This window comes from Camarhynchus parvulus, chromosome 14, assembly GCF_901933205.1.
Source record: "Camarhynchus parvulus chromosome 14, STF_HiC, whole genome shotgun sequence".
NCBI classification, from domain to species: Eukaryota; Metazoa; Chordata; class Aves; order Passeriformes; family Thraupidae; genus Camarhynchus; species Camarhynchus parvulus.
This window is the reverse complement of record NC_044584.1, coordinates 6,588,267-6,613,114: the sequence shown is the minus strand read 5'-3', so window position 1 is coordinate 6,613,114 and position 24,848 is coordinate 6,588,267. Positions and strand designations below refer to the sequence as shown.

Here is a 24,848-nt window from a genome sequence, read left to right as displayed (position 1 = left end):
AGGAAAGTTTTCCTTTTCTTTATTTTGACAGATTAAAAGTCTGAAGCTTATTCTCACTCAGAATGACCTCCCAGTTTTGGCAGTGGAAGTTCTGATGGCAATTTTGGGTTACCTGAGGCAGTGACATGAGGAGAGCTGCAGCCCTGTCTCATCTCAGTGCTCTGCAATGATGGAAAACTGCCCAAAACACCTCCAGCCCTTGGTGACAGCCTGACTGAGAACCAGAACCACCCACAGGGCACACAAAGCTCAGATATTCTTTCAAATCAAAACACAACCTCTCAGCCCTTGTCCAGCCTGTCCTTAATGGCCAATTAGGGGAGAAGCAATCCCATGCTATCACTTTTATCAAACAGGAATCAGTTGCTAACAGTTCCCCCAGTTCATAATACAACCCAAGGAGCAGCTGCTTTCCCTCTGAACTTACCCTGAGGAGTGAAACTCTCAGAAGACAAATTTATTTGCACAGTACAATTAACAATTCAATTAGGAGCATGTCAGCTCAGGAAATGTAAAGTGTATGCACTTTATTATTGGTCACAAGAGTACAGGTTTAATATCCATAGTTCTGATGTCTTCTGTCAGGGTAGCTGTGCCAGGAGCTGCACCTTCACCTTCTGAGGGTGTTTCAGTGGTATTTCCTCCTGCGGTCGTGCTCTGCAACAAAGCACAGCAAGTTAATTCTGCTGAACTCACAAGAAAAAAAAAACCCACCACACCTGAAACTACAGGCAAGAAAGCATTCTGAAAAAACTCTGAGCATTTATTTTCTAGGTGCTGTCAGGTCAGACAGGCACCAAGGTCTAAACTTTCTTCATTGCCAAGAAAATACTCAGCATTCAAGTTTTCTACCGCTATAAGAAATTTGTTTCCAAAAATCTTTCATATTATTTCTAAAAGCAGCAGCAGGTGATTGTTTTTATCCCCCAGGCAACCTTCCAAGCTGCCCTGCACACACTCAGCCATGGTTTTTACTTACTGATGTGACTGTAGCTCCACATGTAGCTGAGGATGACATACCCAGCCAGCAGCATGGAGAGACCCCCGAGGCCCCCCTTCCTCACGTTGATGTATTTGTTGTAGTATCTCTCGTGCCCTGTGGAGGAGGAAAATGTTTCAGAGCAGCCAGATGAGTTGTGTGTTACCCTGTGAGACAAAGAAGCAGCCTGGATTCACAAAACTTCAGGAAATTGGTTCTAATGAAACATCTGAAGGTCTTAGAAGCAAGTCTGAGAGGAGGCAACCTGTGTGTTGGTTAAGCAAGGTGATCCCAAGTTAACAGTCCTAAGCCTTAAAAAAAAAACAACCACAAAAGGGAAAAAAACCCATTTTCCCATTTTTCCCCTAAATATTATTGTGGCTGCTTTGGAATTACCTAACTCTCCCATACATTATATACATGCACACATGTATTATCAAAGGCAGACACTTGCATTTCACATTTTGTGTTTAAATCTACCTGAATGACATTTGTATCTACAGCAAATGACACTGGTCCCAAGTGATCCATAACGGCTCTGTCTCCTCTTTTACCATCTCTAGGGATCAACTGTCTTTTAATCCTTTTTTGTTTATTTGTGATGCTGTGAAACCCCAAGATTTCCAGACAACGGGTTCAGGACTAAGGGCATCCCATTTCCCCTTTATACAAAAAGGAACACTGAGAATAAACATCCAGTGCATAAAGCCCACACGAGAAATAAATTTACAGATGGAAAAACGAGATGTTACAGGAGGAACTGCTCTGGGAAGGCAAAACTGGCCATGGAGTAGCCCCTGTGCTGCCAGACACCCTCCCCTCAGGCAACATCCACTCCGGCAGGCAGGGTTTCTTGTGTGCTATTATCCCTGGCTCCCTCGGGAAAAGGAATGAGGGTCCCGCACCCTCCGGGTCTCCCCCGCAGCCCCCTCACCTCTCCGAATGGCCCCCAAGATGCCGCCGGGGGTGAAGTCCCTCATGGCCAGCCAGCTGCCCAGCTGGCCCAGCTTCACGTCCATCAGCTTGGTGTCCTTGAGGAGAACTGCGGCAGGGAGAGGGAGAGAGCCCGGTCAGCGCGGGGCTGAGGGAGGGAAGGAGGGGAACGCCGCGGTCACCTTGATCCCCCCGCACTCACCCGGCTTCGCCATCTTGGTGTGCCCGGAAGGGACGCGCGCGGGGGCTCATGGGAGGAGGGAAGGGCGGGAACGCGGCCGGCGGGCGGGACGGGGCCGCCGCCATGTTGGGTGTGTCACGGCGCCATGTTGGGTGTGTAACGGCCCCCTCCGGAGGGACCATGGCGGTCCCGGTGCCGCCTTGAGCCCGTCCAGCCTGTCCTAGGGACGGGAACGCGGCCGGTGGGCGGCACGGGGCCGCCGCCATGTTGGGTGTGTAACGGCGCCATGTTGGGTGTGTCACGGCCCCCTCGGGAGGGACCATGGCGGTCCCGGTGCCGCCTTGAGCCCTTCCAGCCTGTCCTAGGGACAGGACAAGGAGTAACGGGTACTAATTGGAAGTGGGGGAAATTTTGATTAGATATACAGAAAAATTTCCTCCCTGTGAGGGTGGTGAAGCCCTGGCACAGGTTGTACAGAGAAGCTGTGGCTGCCCCTGGACCCCTGGAAGTGTCCAAGGCCAGGTTGGACAGGGATTGGAGCAACGTGATCTACTGGAAAGTGTCCCTGGCCATGCCAGAGGGTTGGAACTGGATGGTCTTTAAGGTCCTCCTAATCCCTTAACATTCCATGATTCTGTGATCTCCTCTCTGGGGGCCAATTCCCCAGTGGGGGCTGCACACTCTGCCCCAGGTGCCACAGGCACTGCCAGCCTGGCAGAGGGCTGGGGCACCTGAGGGATTTTCCCTTTATTTCTAGTCCAGCAGGTCCCTTCATCAGCTGTGCTCTTCCTCAGGGGATGGTAAACAACTCCTGATCATGTCCCTCAATCCCCCAGGGCAGCGCCTCGCACCGTCCCACATTACGGGGTGTCAGGTGCCCTCCTTGCAGTGCTTCAGATTGTGAGGAAATATAGAAAAATTCACAAGTTGTCATCAGCATCTTCACACGTCTCCATCAGCAATCTTGTCGATGTCCCACAAATGAACCTTTTCTAGTGTGTTCTTAAGTTACAGCTCTAACACAGTAAATATGTGCTCACAGACAGCATATACTGCAACATACATTGAAATTGTCACTTATTGTACTGTAAGAAGTTCTTCAGTGCCCACTGAGGACTTTTCCCTATGGGAATACGCTGTGTTCTGCTCCAGGTCCTCTGCAAGGGTGTCAAAGGCAAAAGGAGAGGCTGGGTTGGGGTATATGGTGTAAATAAACCCATATAACTAGAGTGGTGGAGCAGTTAATGTGCAGATAAAAATAAATTTTACCTTCCTGAAACAGGAATTGCAGAATATCCCGAGTTTTAAGGGACCCACAAGGATCACAGTCGAACTGCTGGCCCTGCACGGAGCAGCCTGTGCAGCCCTGACAGTGGCTGTGACCATTTCTTGGGGAGCCTGGTCAGTGCCCCACTCCCCTCTGGGAGAAGAACCTTTTACTGATATTCCCCCTGACATTCCAGCCATTCCCAGAGAGCAGAGATTGGAGCTGGCCCTGCGCTGCCCCTCGGGAGGAGCTGCAGCCCTGATGAATCTCCCCTCAGTCTCCTCCAGCTGAACAAACCAAGTCACCTCAACCATTCCTTGTTTTGCTTCTCCCCTCGACCTTTCCCCATCTCTGTATCCCTCCTTTTAATTGCTTTATATCTTGTGTTGTGGTGCCCAAAACTGCACGCGTAACTTGAGGTGAGACTGCACCAGCTCAGAGCAAAACGGGAAAGAGCCACCGAGATTTACTTTGTTTTTCCCCAGAGCCTTGCTGGGGGTTTTGGGCACACCTGCAGCCCTGGGTGGTGGCCCCAGGTGTGACTCCAGCAGGTGTCACTCGCAGGCAGCGGCTGCAGCTGATAGTCCCCGTGTAGTGACCTCTAGAGGCTTCAAATCCTCCCGTGCAGGTTCATGGCAGTGTCAGGGTTTGTTGTTGTTTATTGTGCTGGAGCTGAAAAGCAGAGCGCTGCAGCGGTAAACAGGGAGCAGCCGTTCCCCCGCTGCCCCTGACAGGTCAAACAGCACCCCGGGATTCCGGGATATGAAATCTCCATCCCACAGAGGACTGGTGGAGCGGATCAGAGATGAAAACTAAATTAAGGACGCTGAAAGGAGCCCACAGGGCTCCCACATAAACACTAATCTCTGCAGCTTTTACTTCTCAGCTCACAGAGTCTTTTTCCATACTCCTCCCTCCTGCCACTGCAGGATTCTTGGAGTCTGCAGGGTTGTGTTACCTGGTATTAAATGAGCTGAGGGACTTGTGCTGTCTGAAGACACATGGAACTGTGTCACACATCAGAGGCTGGTATCCATGTCTAGCTTCACTTTCTATTTTACCAAAATTAATTTATTTATATTGAGTACTTCTATAGCATAGCATAAATAACAAAACATCACATAATTAAAAAAAAAAAAGGCAGAAGGAATACATTGCTTGCTGCTTGATTTTTAATTTTTTTTTCTTACTATCAGAAAGTAAGATTAGGAATGTATAGTGTGTCTGATCACCTGAAGAAAGGGTTCCAAATTTAGACCCTGCTAAATGAGTTTAAAATCCTCTTATGAAATTATCCTTTATTTTATTATTGGACTTTACCGGTAACTGTCGTTTTATGGCTGAAGTGTCCCCTGATGAACTACTATGTGCCCTTTTTACAGTACTTGCAGAAAATCATGCTCCAAACTTGCTTCCCTCATTCTTGCAAGGCAACCTATTGTTTTAAATAGGATTACTCATGCAAGGCAGATTAATTCACCTACAGGAAGAAAGCCAGTGGCGGGGGCCTCGTTTTAAGGAGTTCCCTGCAGAGTAGAAGAGCACATAAAACTGCTCAAACTGCTTATTGCAAGATCTGGGGAAATTTGGATTGTTAGGGTAAGAATGGACATCCTTAATGAGGATCCATCTCCAATGCAATTAGAGGCAGCAGTGACTCAAGCCATGGCTTGAGCTGCCCATGCTGGCAGGGTGAGAGGAACAGAGCTGTTCTCTTTATGCCACCTTAACCTGACCCAGCAGGAAGAGTGGAATGGTACAGATGTGCAGGAGGTTTTGCTGCACATTTCCTGCTTTTGACCTGTGCTGCTGGCCAAAACTCAGGGTCTTGTTGGTGGATCCAGATGGGAGGATCTGTGACAAAGAAAGATGTTTCTGACATGTTTCTGTTTGCTTACAAGAATTCTTGTGGCCCTTTTTTCCTGACCACAGAAGAATTCACACACTGAGAACCAGTTGCCTTGCTTGGAGCTCCACACCTGCTTCAGGCAGCAATGTGACCCCAAATCCTTGTATTCAGTCCAGGTCTTATATCAATGATTGTTCAGGCTCTTTGAAGTTTCCGTTCTCTGCTTGTTTCCATACTCTGTCTCTCTGTCTCTTCCTCCACCTGAACTGTAGCATCCACACATAACCTTCTTTCCTTTTAATATCCTGCTCCAAACTGTCCTCCCAGAGCCTTCAGGTTCTTGAGCAATCTTGTATTGTGGGTGGCAATAGACTTAATGTCTCCTTCAGCTACCTTAAATAAAGGAATGCAGTTAAACCTACCAATTTCAAGAAGGTTTAACCCAACCTCTAAAAATAAAAGCCTAATGGAGTGTTGCCCTGAGGTTTTCATCTTAGTGAAGACCTCTCTAGAAAATGCTGTGAAGTTTGTACATAATGGCATAGAAATAATAGAAGTAGAAATAAAAATAGAAATAAATTCAAAAAACACGGAGCATTTTGCAAAAGACGTCAATGGATACAAAAGAGATTTCCTTTCTCCACTAACAAGGGTAACACATAATATTGCAGCTTTTAGTCTAAAGATTCAGATGTGGCCCAAAAAGTTAAGTCACACTTCATCTCAGTTGCTGAAAAGGAGAAGTAAAAAGCAGAACAGCCTCCCTCGAAGGTTGGGATCATGTTTTCTGTTCCATGTGCCACCCTTTGAAGACTCAGGGTCTCACCTGGGTGGTCAGTGGTCCTATAGGAATACACAGACACAGCATCTGCAGGTGTGTGAGGTAGCACAGAGTGGCCTTCAGAAGGTCAAGAAACGAGGATTTACCTAAATGATCCCGTGCCCACTGAAACTGATGACAAAGCACCCAGTGCTTTTAATAAAGGATCAAACCTTCAGTGGTTTGTGGACCAGATACGGTTCTGAAACATGTGGTTTGGCACAGGAAGCCTCTTGGCTCCAAAGCACTCATTTCAATCTGATGAATTCCCACCAGCACAGGTTAAGGAGCTGCAGCCATCAAGGAGAAAGAGAAATCACAGGCTACCAGCTCTTGCAGAAGCTCAACAGAGAGATGCACATTCTATCAGCCAGTAATTTGGAGAAAAGTTATGGCCCCAGGTTGCTTCATCCAGTCAGTTATTTTTTAATTGCATGAACAGTCTGGTGTGGTGAGAGCAGAGCAGCTGCTGGGATTTCAGCATCATTCATCTAAAACTGTGCTTGCAGTGGAAACCAGACTCCAGCATTGAATAGGATCTGAAAAGGGTGTGGAGTTTGAAATCTCTTCCATGGCCAGACCTCCTCAGGAAAATGGTGAATTGCCTTGCAGAGATAATAATACCTAGGGATTGACATGGCAAAAGCAGTTGAGAGAATGAACCTGTGATTGCAAGCAGATTGCTTGCTCTGTGTTATTATAGAGCCATTTTCCTTCATCAACCTCAAAACACTTTGCACAGGAGATCACTTACCAATGATTAATAGTTTAGCATGTACATAGTTCTTTTCTCCTTCACAGCACTTGAGTGTTGATGCATCTTCATGCTCCTGTGATAAAATGTGTACATTAATGTTATGATCATCTTTTCAAGTGGTGAAATTTGAGCCCTGGGTTTAGGAGTGGGGAGGGGGAATTCCTCCCTCCTCCTTTGGTCCTGTCTTGCTGGCCTTTGCTTGTATCTGGTGTCAGTTGCAAAAGTATCTTATTTTATAAGTCTTTGATCAGCCTGGTGGTTAGCTAAATATATACCTGTGGGGAGATAATTACATGCTATCAGTAGTAAAGTGTACTAAAATAATGTACGTTAATTAAAACACTTGCAAAACCAAAGCAGGAATTTTCACAGTGATAAATCTGCTGCAGCAACAGCTGTATCTGAGGCTGCTTCCCAGAGACGAACATGAAAATAGAACCAGGGACCAGTAAAACCCAGTTTCTTCATGCTAAAAAGAGGAAAGATATGTACCCACTGGGAATGGCACAGTGATATCAGTCCAGAAGGGCAGGGTGATCTGCCTTCATTAGTGGGAGAAGATTGGTGTGATAAATTCCATCTTATCCATGTGTCTGTTTGGCTAAGTGTGAGTGGGCCAGCAGGGGGGATGTACAAATGGGCCTCATATTATCAGGGGAGGATTTGGAGACTAATTAAATGATGTGACAGAGGTTTAAAATAAATCACCTTGTTACCATCTTTGAATCCATTGTCAGTTCCTCCAGCACAATCCTTGTAGTTCTCTCTTCCCACATTTATGTCTGATGAAAATAAATGTGGAATTTGTCTCTCTGACCTTCCCAGCTGAAGCAGCCAATGGCTGTTCTCTCTCTCCTACCTTGTTTTTTGGAAGAAGCTCAGTTGCTGACATTGAGCCTCACTCAGACCAAAGACACTGGTGGCTTTGGGACATTACTGCCTCCAAAGCCCTGTGGCACCTATTGATGTTGTTTCCTGCAGATCCCAGACCACAGCCAGTCTCAACCCAGCACATCTTCCCACTGAGAACTGGAAGGGTTTGTATCGCAGGGTTAGGCAAAGGCTCTTTCTCTAATCCATACATGCAGTTGCCATTGGATTCACGGCTGTGTTGATCACTGGTGAATGAGTTGGTGCTGCTCCATCTATCCTCCTCCATGTGTTTGTTTGCATCATTCTCTCCTGGCACATATCCCTGTGGTATTGTTGCCATACTTTCTCACAAAATTGATCCTTTGCATTCCCTCCCCAGACTGCACCAGATCAAATTCTACCTTTTTTCTAGGTAGTGAAAGTGGCATAACAGATCTGTCCAATCAGGCTTGCCCCATGGCCATGTTATCCTATATGCTCCTAAAGGCAGGGTGAGAGGGAGATTCCTCTCTAAAGATCAGCTAAGAGTCGGGTGGGATTTCAGCCATGAGACACTGACATTCAAGCAGGGCACACGGGCACCCCCCTTCCCTCTGCTCTGCAGTGTGGACTGGGAGGGATCACAGGGGACCAGGATGGGAGAGCCAAGCAGCAGCAGGAAGCATTTAAATGTATTTCATTTCAGGGTGACCTTTAACAGGTGTGGATTTACGGATGGGGAGGGGAGAGGGAAGTAAGCGAGGGATTAAAGGGACTTTACTCTCCCTCCACTTTAAGCACTAGCTTGCACAACATTCCAGGACTGTGAGATGCAATTTGTAGCTGTGTGGCTTTATATCTTCTGCCTCCTGGGTTCCAGGCAGGGTCGTGGGTGCCCCTGGGCTTCACAACTGCTTGGGATTCAGTGAAAGGCATTGTGCTACTGGGTGCCTCAGATACAACCCTGGGGAGAGAGGTGGGGCTGAAAAATCCCTCTCTTCTCTGCAAGAACTGGCATTTAACCTTTCGTGGAAGTGCACAATTCATGCAAACACAAGGTGTGGGATATATTCCCTGGGTGACTTTGCCTGGAGATGTTCTCTTCTTGATCCAGTGCTGCTGTGTACTGTTGAAAAGCTGCTTTCCTCTAACCCAGCACCTGCTGCAGTTCAGTGATGGATTAAAGCAGCTCTCCATTTTCCTTATCCCTCTCTGGGGGGAGTTGTAAAGTTTAATTAATTACACTTTGTAAAACATGATGAGATTCTTGGATGATAAATGCTACACAAATGTAGAGTATTTTTTAATGAGCGCTGTATGACGGCTGCAACAAAATGCTTGTTTAATGAAACTGATCTGAGCTGCAAAAAAAATCCTCATCCTGCTGCTATCCAACAGGAATCAAGTACTCTGTCTTTCATGGGCTATTGGTTTTGAGGATCCCAAGACATTTTTCAAAACTTTAGCAAAATAAAAAGGCAAGGAGCGTATTTGTGTCTCTATATTTTACAGATCTTTCCCTTTATATGTGCAGTTATATAACAAACCACTTGTCAACAGGGAAGGGAAGGATCAGAATGGTGTGGCTGGATGTCATGACTGTGTGACAGGGAGTGTGTACCTGCTGCAGTATCACTGGGCCACATCAGGTACCACACTTCTGGCACTGTATGTTTTGTGTTTTAGATGTTTTCCAGTCGTAGTCATGTGAAATCATCCAGGCTGCAGCATCTCCGGTTCCCTCTCCTAAGCAAACAAGGATCAAATGAAGCCTGGGAATGTTGGTCTTCATTGCACATGCAATGTAAACCTTCCCAGGGAAGCAGTAATTTCCATGCTGGAAACTGCAGCCTGGGGTAAGGACAAGCAGGGTGCCTTTTTGGTTTTTTTTTCTGGAATTCTGTTAGGAAAAGAAAGAGTAATTTCTCAAGGTACAAGACCAGCCTTGGGCCACTCAGAGGGTAGAACTTCAGCTTCTTGTGGAAAGCACCTTCTCCTGTTACTGGAATGCTGAAGTGTCAGATCACCAGTGAACAGAGGAGATATGACTTGAAGCAGCACTTAGAGCAGAGCCTGAAAGGAGCAATCTAAGATTTCCACCCTGTGATGACCCAGCCTAGTCCCACAGCCTTTGGGATCCTGGGCTGCTCCCAGCAGAGGTTACTTTGGCTTCTGGCACTGGTGTTGCAGGACTGAAGTGATAGCAGCAGCCAGGCCCTCTGTATTTCATCTCCACTGCAGTTTCCTTAAAGCTACTGCTTTCCAAAATTTGCCTTTTCTGGACCTTTCATAATCTCCGCTGCTTTTGGCCAGATGGATTTTTCCTTAAGGGGAGAAGAACAGGAGGAGAATGGCCTTGATATAGATATTGTCTGGCTGCACTGGGAAGGAAAATGAAGACAGAAGAAATGAGCTGTTGAACCCATGGTGTTATGAGAGGGATGAGTGAGACATTTTAGGGAATAACCAACCAATCAGCCAATCTCACAAGCAATTTGTCTTTCCTCATTAAAAGGCAACACCATAGTGGGAGAAATGTAGAGCCATTCTTCAGAAGATTTATTGCCCTGTAGCATCTGCGCAAGAAAACTCTTAAGTGCTGAGTAGAGCAGGAAATTGGGAGTAGATTGCACAACCTGCAATTCAACAAAGTTCTTGGATCTTCTGTGGAAAGAAAGTGCTGGGATTTCAGAGCTGGCTCTAGTTTGTAAGGCTTGCTCAGTCCTGGGAGAGGAACCAGTGACCATTCGGTTAAAGCTGATGGAGGTTTTCTTATTTACTGGTCTAGCTAGTAAGAGCATCCTAGAGTGCTGCCTTAACCAGAACAGATGGAAATACTTCCCAGTGCTGAGATGGATCTTACTGTGCCTATGATTAGTGAACCAAATACACTGATATGAGCTACTGCAGTTCACTGGACCTCTGACAAGAGAGGGGTGCCTGTGTTCCCTGCTGTGAACATATCTCTTTACAGCCCTCTGTATGTACAGCATTTTCTCAGAAACCAGCCTCAGGGACAATTATACATTAATAGCTACTTCTTTCAGAAGCAGCCAGCCCTGCTCCTGAGAAACAGCTATTTTCAGGCAGTCTTGTTCCTGTGGAACTGCTATTTTTAGTGAGTTCTATTTCTGAGGCCAAAAAAAGAAGAAGAAGCCATTTCTGTATCCCTCCACCATGGCCCAGACCCACTGGCTGTGGTTGACTTGCATTTTGCAATAAACATTTCCTCTTTACATCTCAGTAGCCTGAAGAAAGTGGTTCTCCAGCCATTACAGAAAGCAGCAATCTGAGCTGGGGATAATTATGCAGGGAGGGCTTGTGGGAGGCAAAGCCATGCTCACATACTATAGATTCCATTAGAAGGAGCAGGGAGATGTAATGGGGCTCTCCTGGGAGATGCAGGACTTTTAGATACCTAATTTGGAAGTCCGTTCTGGTATCCATTTTCAACATCCCAAGAGTAATGATTAATCCTGTGCTCCAGGTTTCTCTGAATCAGTTTGTAGCTGTAGTAAATATGGGCTGAGCACGATAACGTCACTGGTGCTCTGGGTAAATGACTTGAGGCACAAGGAGCTCGGGGTCCCTGGCCAGTAACTCGCTGTGCACCCTCCTCTGGCAGCAACTGCGGCTTAGGAATCCGCCATGGAGATAAAAGAGGCTCTGTCAGAGCTGAGGAATGTGGTGTTTTGCAATATAAGTATCTCATATGCTGAAGGCCCCATAAATGCACCCCAGCAGTGCCGTGTTCTCATTCCTGCAGCGTCCCAACAGCTGGGACCTGGAGATCTTCTGTGTGTTCTTGTGGCCGTGGCCTTTCAAGGGGCGTTTGGTAGATGCAACCACATGAAAATTCCTGTAATACCTTTTTGTTATTTGCGGGTTTGATGCAAATGCTGGTGTCCTCACACAAGGGTGAAGTGAGTCTCACGATGCTAAATCTGTCCTGAATTTCAGCAGTGCCTGAGCAAAGTTCATCTCAGGTGTGTTGTGATCTCTTCCCTACAGCTGCTTCTGCCTCTGATCAGTGTGTGGCTGCAGGTCAAAGGTTTAGATTAATTTTGTTGCCCACAGAAGCTGTGGCTGCCCCATGCTTGAAGGTGTCCAAGGCCAGGATGGATGGGGCTTGGAGCAACCTGGGATAGTGGAAGGTGTCCCTGCCCATGGCAGGGGCTGGAACGAGGTGAGCTGAAGGTCCCTCCCAACCCAACCCAACCCAACCCAACCCAACCCATTCTCCAATTCTGTGGACAGTGACATCAGCAGAGAACACAGACTGGAACCACGGCTTGCAGGACTGTATACACTGGTAGATCTTTTCTTGGCAGGGTGTTGCTTTCCGGATTCAGCAGAATCAGCAGCTTTAGTCTTTGCACAGGGTCGCAGCAGTGCTGAAAAGCCCCGCCCGTGCTTGCTCCAGCACCGCTCGCTCAGGGGCTGCTCTCGGAAGACACTGGGGGGTGTGTGTGTGTGGTCTGAAGGTCACTCTTTCTCTGGAAGAGGCTCTTCTTTCCTGTCTGAATGAGAAGGGGAGGCTGTTGGCAGTTCAGCCTTGTAAGCAGTTTCCCTTCTCTTTTGTGCAGGCAATACTGATGAACTTGGTCTCTAAGTGAAGATCATTTATCTTGTTTTTAACCCTCAGCAGGAGAGGAACTCAGTTGTGTTTGTCCTGTAAAACCAGACACTTCTCCCGCCCTTCTTTTTATAAAATATTCCTCCTATCCTCCCATCTACAGGAAAAGTCATTATCTCTGGACAGTTTCTTGAAACCCAATTGCCTTTATATTCTGGTCATAAGCAGAGCATTGTTGAAAGCATGAGCGAATCGTGGCTGCTTTTATCACAACGAGAGCCCATTACTGGCACTTTTCCCTTTTTACTGCTTCGCTAGAGAAAGGCAGGCAAAAAATGGGACAGAAATCTAGGAAATGAAGGGTAATTTACAGTTCACAAAGGAGCAGTAAAAATTAATTAGCTGTCTGAGGATCCGTTCTGACCTGGGCTGTGGAGTTTGTGCCAGCTCTTTGTGTTGCATAAACTGGCTGTGCTGTGCTAGGCTGCTGAGATCAGGCTTGTGCTGTGAAATTAAGGCTGTTGCTGAGGTAGAAGTCCTTCAGGGCATGCAAAATGTGTATGCACACCTAATTTGGTGTGCCAAAGAGACATGATAGTGCATATAACTCAGGTCATTACATGCTCAACTGGCTACTTAAGTTGTTCACTATTAGTTGTCACAGTAACTGCTCATGTAAATTACTGATGCAGTTATTCACATAATTTAGCACTGAACTCCTTTGGAAATCCAGGCCTAATTCCTCCTCCTTTTCCAAGATGGTGTCTGCATGAATGAAACACACTTTACACACCATATCCATATGATCCAAGTCCAAAAAGGGACAGAGCCCCAGAGGGATCAGAGAAGTGACAAGACACTGTCCCAGCTGGGCTCTGGGCCAGTTTGGTCCTGCTGTGGGATACAGGAACTGAGCAATTCCAGCATCTTGCCAATCATGTTGCCAGCCCTCCAGTCAAGCCTGAGATCCCCACCTGGAGAAAGAACTTCACAAATCAGAAATGTCCTAATTTGGATCCTTTTTTGGTACATAATTTTCAAAACTGTAATTTCCATTTGAGAACTATTTGTCCTGATCCTGAGCGTCAGCTGAACTCTTTTTTTTTTTTCCCTGTAGTTTAATTTAGGCAGCAGATGCCATCAGAATGTTAATGCCTTCTTAATTCTCACCTACATGCTTTTATTCTTATTAATTTGTTATCTGGGGCTTTAATATTCTATTTTTTTTCCTGATTTGATCAGTTGAAATAATTTGATGGCAGTGTTTCAACAGGGCTTGCACTGGGGAATGTGTAATGGTGCATCACCAATGTGTGTTGCTGTGTATCCTGCAGCGTGCTCAGCTGTTGTACTGCCAGAGCAGGAATCATGTGATGGTTTTAGGTGATTATAGATGAGGCCTTACTTATCCCTGCTGTGAACAACTAGAGAGGGAACAAGCTTTAAGGGCAGTTTCTCTGCTTTAGGATTTTGCCCCTCTGCAATCAAGGGTTGGAGATCCAGGAGTGTGATCCCTGTGGAAGCACAACTGAGCTGGGATCCAGCATGCTTGGATGGCTGCCCAGCCACAGCGGATGCTTTCAGTCAGCACCCTTAAACCACTGCTATGGGGAGGCCACGGAGGTGCCCCCACAGCATTCCCTGTCCCCTGAGCTCAGGGGCTCAGGGGTGGCACCTCCTGACTGAGAGCCACAGGGAGTGAGGCAGGGATCATTGCCAGCTGGAGGATGGCACCTCCCAGAACCAGGGGACAGAGAAATGGAGGTGGGTGAGTTCTTTGGTGCTCCCCAGGTGATGCCAGTTCCAACTGCAGGGGAGTTCTCTGTCACTCAGGTGCAGGGAGGCAGCAGGTTTGGCTTGTGAGACAGATTTAGTGAACGTTTCCTAGGAAAGGGTGTTCCGAGCTGTCTAGAAGTAGCAAAAATAAAGTTAAGGAATGATAGAGAGAATGAATGGTTTTACTAGTTTAATCAAAACATTTCTGAAAGGAAAAGGAAGGGAAGTGCCCAAGTCCCAGACAGTTTCTCAGTCAGTGTGGTTCCCTCCCTCCTGGCAGCATAGAGAGGGGAGGCCTCAAAAAACTTTGCTGGCTAATTTGGTACAGCCTCAATAGGCAAAGAAGCCCTTGTGCCCATTAGAGGTTGGGAATGACCCAAATTTACCTGCCATGGGGTAAATGAGTAAAGGGAGAGGGGAACTATTTTACCCTTTACCTTATGACAAAACTATGCTCTTACAACACTCAGACATGGGTTTGGGGTGGGCAGCGGGAAGGTCCTTTCATCACAACTGAAATACACAATGAGGTTTTTCTAGAGAGACTGTTCCCATCATGAGAGAAAAGACAGAAGAGAAGGAGAGGGGTGAGGATGAATCAACATTTAACTGTGTGGCTTCTCAAGCCCAGTTTCTACAGCGTCTTCCCACATGTGCATACTCAGCACTCCCAGTTGGCTTTTTCAACCTTTTAACTCTTCAGTGTGTCCTAGCAAATCTAATTCTCTGGGTTTGCCAGTGCACCTTTTCCTAATGCCCCTGCCTCAGTTTTGGGAGACAGGAATAAGGATATGACTTTGTGTTCTTGTTAATGCTTGTTATTTGGGGAATGAAATACAGAATGATAGAATCATAGAATGGTGTGGATTGGATGTTACCTTTATGCTCATCTTATTCCAATCCCTGCTATGAACACGGACACCTTCCACTCTTCCAGGCTTCTCCAAGCCCTGTCCAACCTGATCTTGAACATTTCCAGGGATGGAGCAGCCACAGCTTCTCTGGGCAGCCTGTGCCAGGGCCTCACTTATGTCTTTCTGGGAAAAGCATGGGACCAGGTTCCATTTTATCCCTTCAATATTTGCAGATACCAGGGGGTCAGAGCAAACATGTCTTTTCAACTGAATATTACCTACAGCATGAGGGGTGCATGAAGTTGCCAAAATCACATGGTTGGCTTTTAAAAGGATTTTAAGGAAGTTTTTAAAGTTGATGTTTGTGTTCAAGCAAGCAGTGGCTGCTTTTGCACTGCCAGATGTGTGTGAGTTAAGTCCCACTCCAGATGTGCCTTGTATAGACTGCTATGAGTAACTGGCTGCTCTGTGTGGAGTTTTACTCTGGATCTGTGCTCCAAGCCAGGCAGATTCCAGCCAGGGCTGTGTGCTGGGAAGTGCTGATGGAGTTTATTGGAGCACAGAGCTCGCTCATGTCCAGGCAGCCTGCAGGGTGACTGAAATGGTAACAATCTTCTGAAGGAAAACCTCTGCATTCAGACCAAGGGCTGCATAAGGCAGGGGCCTGGGTAACAGCTGCATCCAGCAGTTTGGTGGGAAAATCTGAGCAGGGTGAAACTGTAGCTTTCATTTGGGCAGATGGAGTCCATCTGTTGATGGGATCAGGGATGGGACAGCATCCTCTGGAAAGCTGGGATTAAGATACACAAGCGTTGCATGCAAATTAGGCATCAGATTATGCACATGAGAAGCACAACGATGTTCTGGTATTTTGGTTGGCTTCCAGGTTTGGATTTGGAGTCCTTTATTTCTGGTGCATGAAGGCAGCAGCTGATGTGCTGAGCCTCACAAGATGCCTCTGCCCGCAATGTCCGGATTCCAGCAGGAGCCGATGGAATGGCAGCACACACCCTGCTCAAGCTGTTCCCCAACTCTGTACCCCTTCCATGGGACAGTGGATCCTTCTGCAAACCATTCCCAGCTTGGAGAGAGGTGCCAAAGGACCTTGTGTGTGCTTTGCCCTGCCCATCACGCTGGCAAGGCAGGCCCATTAAGAGGTGACAGCTTTCTGGCTGCTGTGAGGTGCTGCATGACACATCAGGTATTGTGTGCAGGACTTCAAGAGGTCGGTGAGAGCTCTCTGAGTCATTCATTACCCACCAAAGTAGGTGAGTGACTGCTGTTGTCCTTATCCTTTTAGAGAAGGATGCTCAAGCACAAACAGGTCAGGATATTTAGTGGAAGTCTGGAAGAAGGAAGAATCACAGCTCAGAAACAGTGCTTGGTCCCATGCTCAGACAATTATTCTTCGCTTGCTTCTCTCTGAAATCATGTACTAAGCATTAGTGTTATTAAGGCTGGTCAGCTCATGCTGCATAAACACCATAATGTGAATTTAGTGTTTTCCACTGTTTTTTGGTTGTCCATGAATCAATCCCAGTTCACCAAACACCTCCCACCGTGTCTGCATGATGAGCTTCCTCTCTTGGTGTTCTGTGTGCTTGGTTCATCCAATTCACATGGGGGTTTTTCTCTGATTCTTGCTCAGAGGAACAAGCCTTGCTTTAAAAACAAAGAAACCCTAAATATTTGCTGCTAGCATTCCCCAGGGCTGCATGGAAGGATTTGTTCTTTGGGCTTCCTGAATGGTTTCTTTGGTTTGCAGGAGCTCTCACACCGGTCTTGAACAATGTTGTTATTTGTGTCATTATTGCATCCAGACCCTGGCTTGGGCACCAGTGGTGCAGGTGCTGGACAAACACTGAGCAGCTGGGTGGTCCTTGTCCCAAGGAACTCAGGAAATCAAGGTTTGCAACGTGCTGCAAGTCGGATCTGTCTTCATCCTTCCGGCTCCATGCCTTGTGAGAGGTGAAAATTAGAAAGAACAGAGTGAGAAGGTCTGAGATGTGTGTTTGAGGTAATCCCAGGGTAATGGGGAATAGAGGTATTCATACACATACACTGGTACTATGTATAAATGAAGGATTTGAAGAGACCTTCTGTCTGTTTGGGAGCAGCCAGAATTCCTGCTAAATAAGACTCAGCAATTCGTGTGACAACTAGGGTGGTCTTGATTTTTAACTGATGAAAGAACCAGCCTCTTGATCCTCAGCTTCTCTGCAGTATGTTTCTTTTTCTCCTTTCTTTTCCCAGCCAAATCCTCCAACATACCCAGAAAAGCCTGTTCTTTTCCCAGCTGGCTGCATCTCAGCGGGCAGAATCTGTGGTCCTCTCCCATTTCAGGCCCGTTTGACCTTGCCTTGTAACCAGATGTTTCACTGGAGAACGTACACTTGGGAGAGCCTGGGTTGCACTCAGCTGCTGGTGACCTCTCTGCCTCGATCAAGCAGCTGTAAACAAAACCAGCCCAAGAAAAACAAAACCTTTTCTAAACTGAGTTGGCCAAGGACAGAGCTGAATCCAGAGATGCAGATGGCCATTAATATGTTGATGAGGCTGCAGAGAGAAGCTCATCTGCCATGCTTGTTCCTCCACCATGGATTTCACTCATTTAAGGAATTCTTTTTTTGGAGATTACAAGTGTTGTTCCCTTGATTCCCAGGATTTTGGAGATACCTGACACACAGACCCTTTCCAATGCTGCCCAAAGCATGGGGTACTGTCTGCAGCTGTCCATTCATTTGAGTGAATTTTTGACCAAGAATATTTAGAAAGTGGTGGCTTGGTGGCCTGAACGTCTCAGAAGAAGGACTCACAAGAACACCACAGCAAAATGATGCATTAGGGACATCCTTTCTTTTAGAGGTGTGTTGACATTATTCCCCTGGCATTTTTAGACAGGTTCTCTGCAGAAATGGTTCTGTCTTCTTCACTTGATCAGGAGAAGACATGAGGAATGTCTTTTGGGGTTAAAGCAGGAGTTTAGATTGTCAGAATGTTGTTCTTCAAAACTGGGAACTGGCCAACATTTGGAGCTCCCATTTTGCTCAAGATACAATGGGATGCTCATTCGCTGAGATGTGGGGAGAGCCTCACTTGCAAAGGAGCCTCTAGAACAGCATGGGGTCCCCTCAATCTGTAGTGAGAAGTTACAGGAGTTGGGGGAAGCTTGATTTGGACCTGGGATTCAGATCTGAGAAGGCTTTTTTCATTTGAGTTGTGCTTGGCCCGGTTAGAGGATGGAGGCAAGATTTGCCTCATATCTCTGAATGGAATTGTTCCAAGCCAGAGCCATTCTCCAGGAAAAGGGTGCCTTATCCTGAGCTGAGATCTCTGGGAGAGGGATTGCTTGGCACACGGATCCCTGCTGTACCAGGGGAATGGATGCCTGGGACCGAGCACTGTACACACAGAATTCTGTTGATATCCACATCAGTGATTTCTCCTCCACAAGGGTCAGGCTTGCCTGTCCCTGAACATCTGCTACCACTCAGCAGACATCCACCACTGTGTTATTTATCCAATATTCAGTCTTTTTTCAAAGGAAAATTTGCCATCTCCTGCTCCTATTTGTATACCACTCCACTTTCTACAGCCAAGTACCATCTTGCTGTAGGAAATGTCGAGGTTATGTGGCTACAGCCCATGGACAGTTTCTCCTCTGATTCCATCTCTGGCACCACAAATCATTTTTAATAACCAGAGTGCTCTTAATCTACTCTAAAGTGGGCTAGATCTGTTTAACCTAATCTGAGTATTAAAACTGGTCACAGTGATATCTGAGCACCTGTGACTTCCTCAGACCAGCTAGAGTTCAGGATTGAGAAGCCAATGGCTTTTCCTGTCTGTGCTGTACTGACACATCCCTTTTGGGGTGATTGATACCTTCCAGAGCTGGCATTAGGGTCAGTTACACCAAGGTAAGAAGTGATGAATGGGGCCACAGGGCAGATATTCCTTTCAGATTCCCAAATAAAAGGGTGTTCAGACTCTCCAGACCTTGGCTTCAGCGTCTCAGGGAGCCATTCTTCTTTTGTAAGAGGCTCTGGGAGTTGCATTGCTCAGCCAGCTGGGCACAAGGAGAGAGCTGGAAAGAGGAAGGGATCTGCTAACACTATTTTGCCCTCTGTGCTTAGATTGACACTTCGCTATGTTTTAAACATCCGCTTCATCATTCCTGCCGTCCAATATCCCACTATGGCCCCAGCAAGAGCTATTTTAATCCCCCATCATTCATCAGGAGGCCCCTTCCTGTTCCCTTTCTATCTGCTCCTGCATGCATGTGTGTGCATCTCTCCACCAAGAAATCCCCTGGGGTGGCTGTTGTCGGAAAGGTCACTCTGGGATATTCACAAACAGCAGGTGTAAAATTAACAACTGGTGCAATTCCAATCATCTGGCAGGAAGGAAAACATTGGACAATAGGTAGAGCCAGGGTAGAGTTTCCAGCTGAGGGCTCATTGCCTGATATAGGATGGCAGATTGGTGGGCTGGGAACTCTCCTAGGAATGTGAAACCGATAGGGTATTAGCAGCCCCCCTGCCCCTCCAACACAATTGTTTTCAGCTTGCTCAAAAATATTTGGAAATGTTACTGAGTCGGGACGTGTGGGCGAGAAGGCATCCTCCAGCCAATCAGCCAGGGAGATTCCAGCCCTCCCCTTGAATTTCAAGCTTTTGTTTTCCCTGATGGAAGGGAAGGTGAATCCTCCATGATTAATTTAGGGATCTTAAAGCATTTTGGATGAGTTCCTGCAGCGCACTAACAAGTGGTGCTCTCAAGGATTGCGGAAATTGCAGAGAGATGGCAAGAGAGATGGGTGGATATATGATCGATACGGATTCTGACACCTTATCATTTTTGTTAGTGGAACTGATTTTAGCTGTATGAAACAATGGGAGTTTCGCTCAGTAAGGGCATCTGGATGGCACAAATCTTCTGGAGGCGTGAATGGAATAGTAGATCCTGTTAGACCTTGACTAATTTCAGCAACCAGAACGGTGGCTAGAGTCGAGAAGCAGAGGAGGAAGATTTACTGTGCTGTGGATGTGTCCAAGGAAAGCTGGCAGCACTGAACACAGAGAAGACAATGGGGAAAGGCAAAGGCTGTTGAGAAGTTTGGTTTAAACCATGGTGAGCAGAGCTATTCTGCAAGTATTGAAGTGAGTGCTGTAGCCATTCCCTGGATGAAGAAAGTTTGGATAGGGGTTTTACCTAACACACGGCCTTTTCTTTGCTGGAGTTCATAGTGGAGTTCTGGCCTATATGGAGTAAAAGTAAATGTATGAGTTGCTGCACCTCACAAGCTCATCAGTGCCTACAACTCTGTGGCTTCTTCAGCCTCCTCTGCCCCTCTCCTTCCCCACCCTCAAAGCTCTCAGCGTGACGTGACACCAGGAATCCTTTGGGAAAATACTACCACACCACAACCAGAACTTTTAGGCTCCTGTCCAGCTCGCACAGAGTCCATCCTCTGTGTAAACCGTTTGGTACAAGCTCTGTCCACCACAACACAATTAGTGCTGGAAAAGTTCTCTCACGGGTCTCTGAGCCTACGTCGGGATCCCATTGCTCTCGCTTGGCTTGGGATGGCACACGTGGATTGTGCTGACGAGGGGTGCTGGGCTGAGAGGGGCCTGATAAGTCAGTGTGACCCTGACATACGTTGTCAGCAGCGCTGCCATCGCCAGCGGGAGCAGGGGGAGGACTGAAATTCTCCCGTTCAATTGGCCGAATTTGATACCTTCTCGTTCTTGTGTCCTCGTGGCTCGGCCACTTGACATTTCTAAACATTCTCAAGCAAGTTCACTGGAAAACTATCCCATGTCAGGAGCTGGTGATGTCAAGGCTAATAACAGTCCTGGGGTCAAATCCTTCTGATCCTTCAGGCAAGGACCTCAAGATTTGGCTCCAAGTCAACAACAAGGTCTGTCACGTCAGTGATGGCTTATTATGAATCCTAGCGCAAGCCTTTCCCAAACAAAGTGCTTTCCTTTGGTTTCCCATGCAGGAAAAGGTTAGCAGTTTCCAAAGGCAGGTTCTCGCTTCCATGAGCAAAGCCAGTGAGCTTGGAACGGGCAACAGCACTTTGCCTTAGAGCAGGAGACAGGTAAATCTTTAGCTGGGAAATTCTCTTCCCATTTGGAATGGAACAAGATTATTGTTTTCATTTCCAGAGGTACTAGGAGTTCTTTCTCTGTCTCTGTCGATCATTTGGATGTAACAATATCACTGGGCTGCCTTTGTTAATGTTACAATGGACCTCAGAAAGCCGAACGAGCAGTGCTGGGAAATGCACGGCTGGATGTCAGGGAAGGAGATAGCAGGGATCGGACTGGCTCACACTCTGCTGCACTGAAAAAAGGAATTGTAAATTGACATTCTCTCAGATATTACTTTATAATCCCAGCACTGTGTTGAGAATGATGCCACTGGGATGGTGTCCAAAATGGTAATTATAACCACTTCCTATTTTTAATTTCTTCTTCATAAGGGACACAGTGGTCATCATCAGAACGATAACGATTCTGCTCTGCCCTTCCAGATGTCAGAACATTATAAAGCATGGATTAACAAACACTGATGTCTCTCTACAGACCTTCCTTGTGAACTGAAAACTCTGGTGCTCCCCAGCTGACACACATACCCCACCAGGTACAAACCTGAGCGCTATGGGAAGTGCTGGACCTGCTTTGCTGTTGGCCTCATTTTGCAAGGGGGTATTTGAATCATGGAAAAATAAAGTGATTTGCTCCATGTCCCTTGGTGAGTCAGTGACAGAGAACAGATCCAGCTGTTTACCTCTCCCCATTTTTCTCTGTCAAATGGCCTTTTCTTTCCCTGTATTTTAAGATGCATTTGACATGACGTTCCTAAATATGTAAGCTGGTGCTCAGAATTGCTGAGTCCTCACTAGTTGCCCTCCAGGCAGTACCCAAACAAGAAATCCGTGGGGAAAGCTATCTTGTCTTGAATATCAGCAACTACTAATAGTTATTTCTCTTTATAGACGCCTCTATGTTTTTCAGGTGGACTCCAGCTCTGCACACTCATAGAATAAGCACAAGGCAATGAGCACAGCAGATAGACCCAATTTCCTAAAGGTGACTATTTCCCATCTATTTCCCTCCTAAAAACCTACCTGGTGATAAGAAGTGCTTTGGCTGGGATAGTTGTGAAAATTCTTAGCTGAGGGTAAACTGGTCCATGTGGTTGGCTGAGTGACCCTGTGCTTCCAAAAAACTTCTGACTCCAAAAAAAGTGGATTGCTCATTTTGCAAAGCACTTATCTCATGCTGGCTGGCTTCTAGGAAGTTTAAGTAGGATCTTTCGCCACTGAAGGTCAGATTTCACATATCTCCTGAGATCTTAGAACCAGGGTTCTTCTGAAGGAGAAGCAGAAAGGAGAAGACTATCTGGGGTTAGGAACATCTGAGCAAAACTGCATTTTATGGCTCAGACAGCAATTCCAATTATCCAGCACTTAGGCATTGGAAAGACTGAGATAAGAGGTCTCAGATTTAGCTCCTTTCTTCTCTTTGCAAGTTAATGTGCCACTTTTCTTCATTTTTTTTAAACAGACAATCAAATCTATGATAGCAAATTTCAAGTTAAAAGGAAAAAATTGTCTCTGCAGAGAATGGAAAGAACCATTTTGGTTCTAGGGTGAGTTTTGTGATCCACCTGAAGTATGGGGAGCAGTCATTGCACACACATTAAACAGAAGCTGGTGAGCTTCTTGCAGGAGTAACTGGATAGAATTCTGTGGGATTTTTTATAAAATTATTTGAGTGCATGATACATACCAAACTGAGCTGCTGTTATGCTTCCATCAGGCTATTTATACACTGTGACAGTGCAGGAACCACGTTTTTGACTTCTGCCTTAAATTGGAAAAGAGTCAGTTGAAAATCATGTAGTTCCTTCAATCCTATGAAAACCTTCACAAAAGCTCTGCTCCAGAGCCCCATCCATTGCAAGGGAACACATTTCCAAAGAAAGAGGTGCCATCACCAAGCTGATAGGAGCTATCTCCCTTCCTTCCCTGGAGTATTTGTACAGGTCAGTCCCTCTCATCTCCTGACAGATTCCTCAAAGGAGAAATTCCCAGTTTTCCACCTCTCCTCACTGCACAGCCACCCACAAACAGCTTCTCAGTTGTCTGAGTGCTCGTAGATCAGTAGCATATAGCAAAGGTTTATGGAGCATGTGCAGCCTATACACTAATCCAACAGCACTGTGTGGAGGCTTGTATTTATTTTCTGGGATGGATAATCATCATCTTTTGAAGAGCTTCTTCCTGAACACATTGTTCCTAGAAGGCCATCAGTCCAATCCTGAGTCTACCAGAACTACGGCTCGAAACCCTGTTATCCTTTTGTGTGGTTCCTGTGTTTTTCTCACCCCTTCTGGCTACTTCTGGTCACCTGGATATGTCGGCAGAATCTGCAGAGCTGCAGAGACAGCTGGTGTGAGGGTTAGACAGCAGAAAAGCTCTGATTCTCTTTTCTATCTACCCCAGAGCTGATTGAATCTCTCCCCCTGCTTGCCCTTTGTGTTACACTATGGAGTGGAGAGGAGCAATCCTCTGGATCCAGCACTCTCCCTACCCTTCTTTTCCAGTACAAGTTAACTCCCAGCCCTTGCTGCTTCTGCTCCAGCCCCCTTCTGAGCGTGCTCTCATTAAGACCCCAGAGGGAGGAGGTGATGCTCTGAAATTGTCTTAATTGCTCTTGTTTATGCTGGTTACGATGGCAATAAGTTGCCATGCAGAGGAGGCTTTATTCAGATGTGCAGGTTCTCCATTGTTCCATACTTTGAAGGATTGTCTGTAGGCAGCTCCAAGTCATTTACAACAATAGATTAATATGAAGATCAGTAATCCTGGGTGACTCACAGTCACACACATGCGAGACCCGCCAATCGCTGTGAGCTGCCGCTGGATTTGAGGGGAGGTTGAATGTTGCTGGCATGTTCTTGCAGGATGCTGAGGAGATAATGCTCTGCACTGGCACAGCTTCTGCTCTTCAGGAGCCTCCCAAACATGAATGGAGAATGCTGTCTTTCTAGGGCAGACAATGACTCTTACACTTGCTGGAAAGCAGGGAACTGGGGCAGAGTGTGTCTTTTGTCCAGTGTAAGTTAACATGTGCCAAACTTGAATCATGGGTCAGGAATCATGACTTTTAGTCCCTGATCTATCTTCCAGGCATTCTGTCCCCCAGGCCCTGAGGAGCTTCTTTTAAGCCTGTTGTGTGCTGCGTGTTCTGTGTCCCATTTATCACCCTTGGACACCTCTGTCCCACAGGTTCCTCTCCAGACCTCTGCAGTTCAGTGTTGGGATCTTCATTTGGCAGAAACCATCTGGAGACAATGTTGAGATACCTCAGCTGTGGGTTTGTCCCTTCTGTCACACTGTTCACACTTAGAGCCAGTGCTGGGACCAACTGCACTGGACTAGGAGCATTTTGCTTTCCATTCTTACTTTCCTGGATAATCCCAGCCTGCATCCCACTCTACCTCACTGATCCACCCTTGACTCAAGAGGTGTGTGTGCCAATTTCCCCCTAAACCCTTGGCTCAGGGGTAGATGTCCCCTGTGTTCTGTCCTTCACCCTGGACACACCATTCTCTTTCCATGGGCCAGGCGCCTCCCCTGTCTCCCTGATCCATCACTCTCCCTGCTGTCAGGGACAGTCATTCCCCCATCTTTCCTTTCCCCCATGCCGGGTGAAACAGGAGATGCCCGCTCCGATTTTTTCCCTGTTTGGGAGATACATTATTTAACAGCAGGGAGCACAGGCAGAGCTGTGAGGGAGGGCTGTGCTAGAAGGGATTAACAACTGTCATCAACCTGCTCTTGACTCTAAAGTCCATTACAGAGCCGGGTCAAGCTGTTGAAACTCCTCACCAGATTCCTATTTCCTGCCTATTTTCAGTGCTTGGATGCTGACAACAGCCCCATAATTTCCAGTGTCAGGTTTGGTTCTCTGTGTTACCATATT

At 46.7% G+C, this 24,848-nt stretch overlaps 1 protein-coding gene across 1 annotated transcript; it reads right to left on the bottom strand.

Annotated features, from left to right (window-relative positions):
- Positions 1-510: 510 nt before the first annotated feature.
- Positions 511-2,155, bottom strand: ATP5MF (ATP synthase membrane subunit f). Its single transcript, XM_030958275.1, has 4 exons — positions 2,115-2,155; positions 1,914-2,021; positions 980-1,096; positions 511-657 (listed from the first exon to the last, which is right to left on the bottom strand). The coding sequence occupies exons 1-4, from the start codon at positions 2,125-2,127 to the stop codon at positions 629-631; spliced, it is 267 nt and encodes an 88-aa protein (XP_030814135.1). The 5' UTR covers positions 2,128-2,155; the 3' UTR covers positions 511-628.
- Between the last annotated feature and the right edge of the window lie 22,693 nt (positions 2,156-24,848).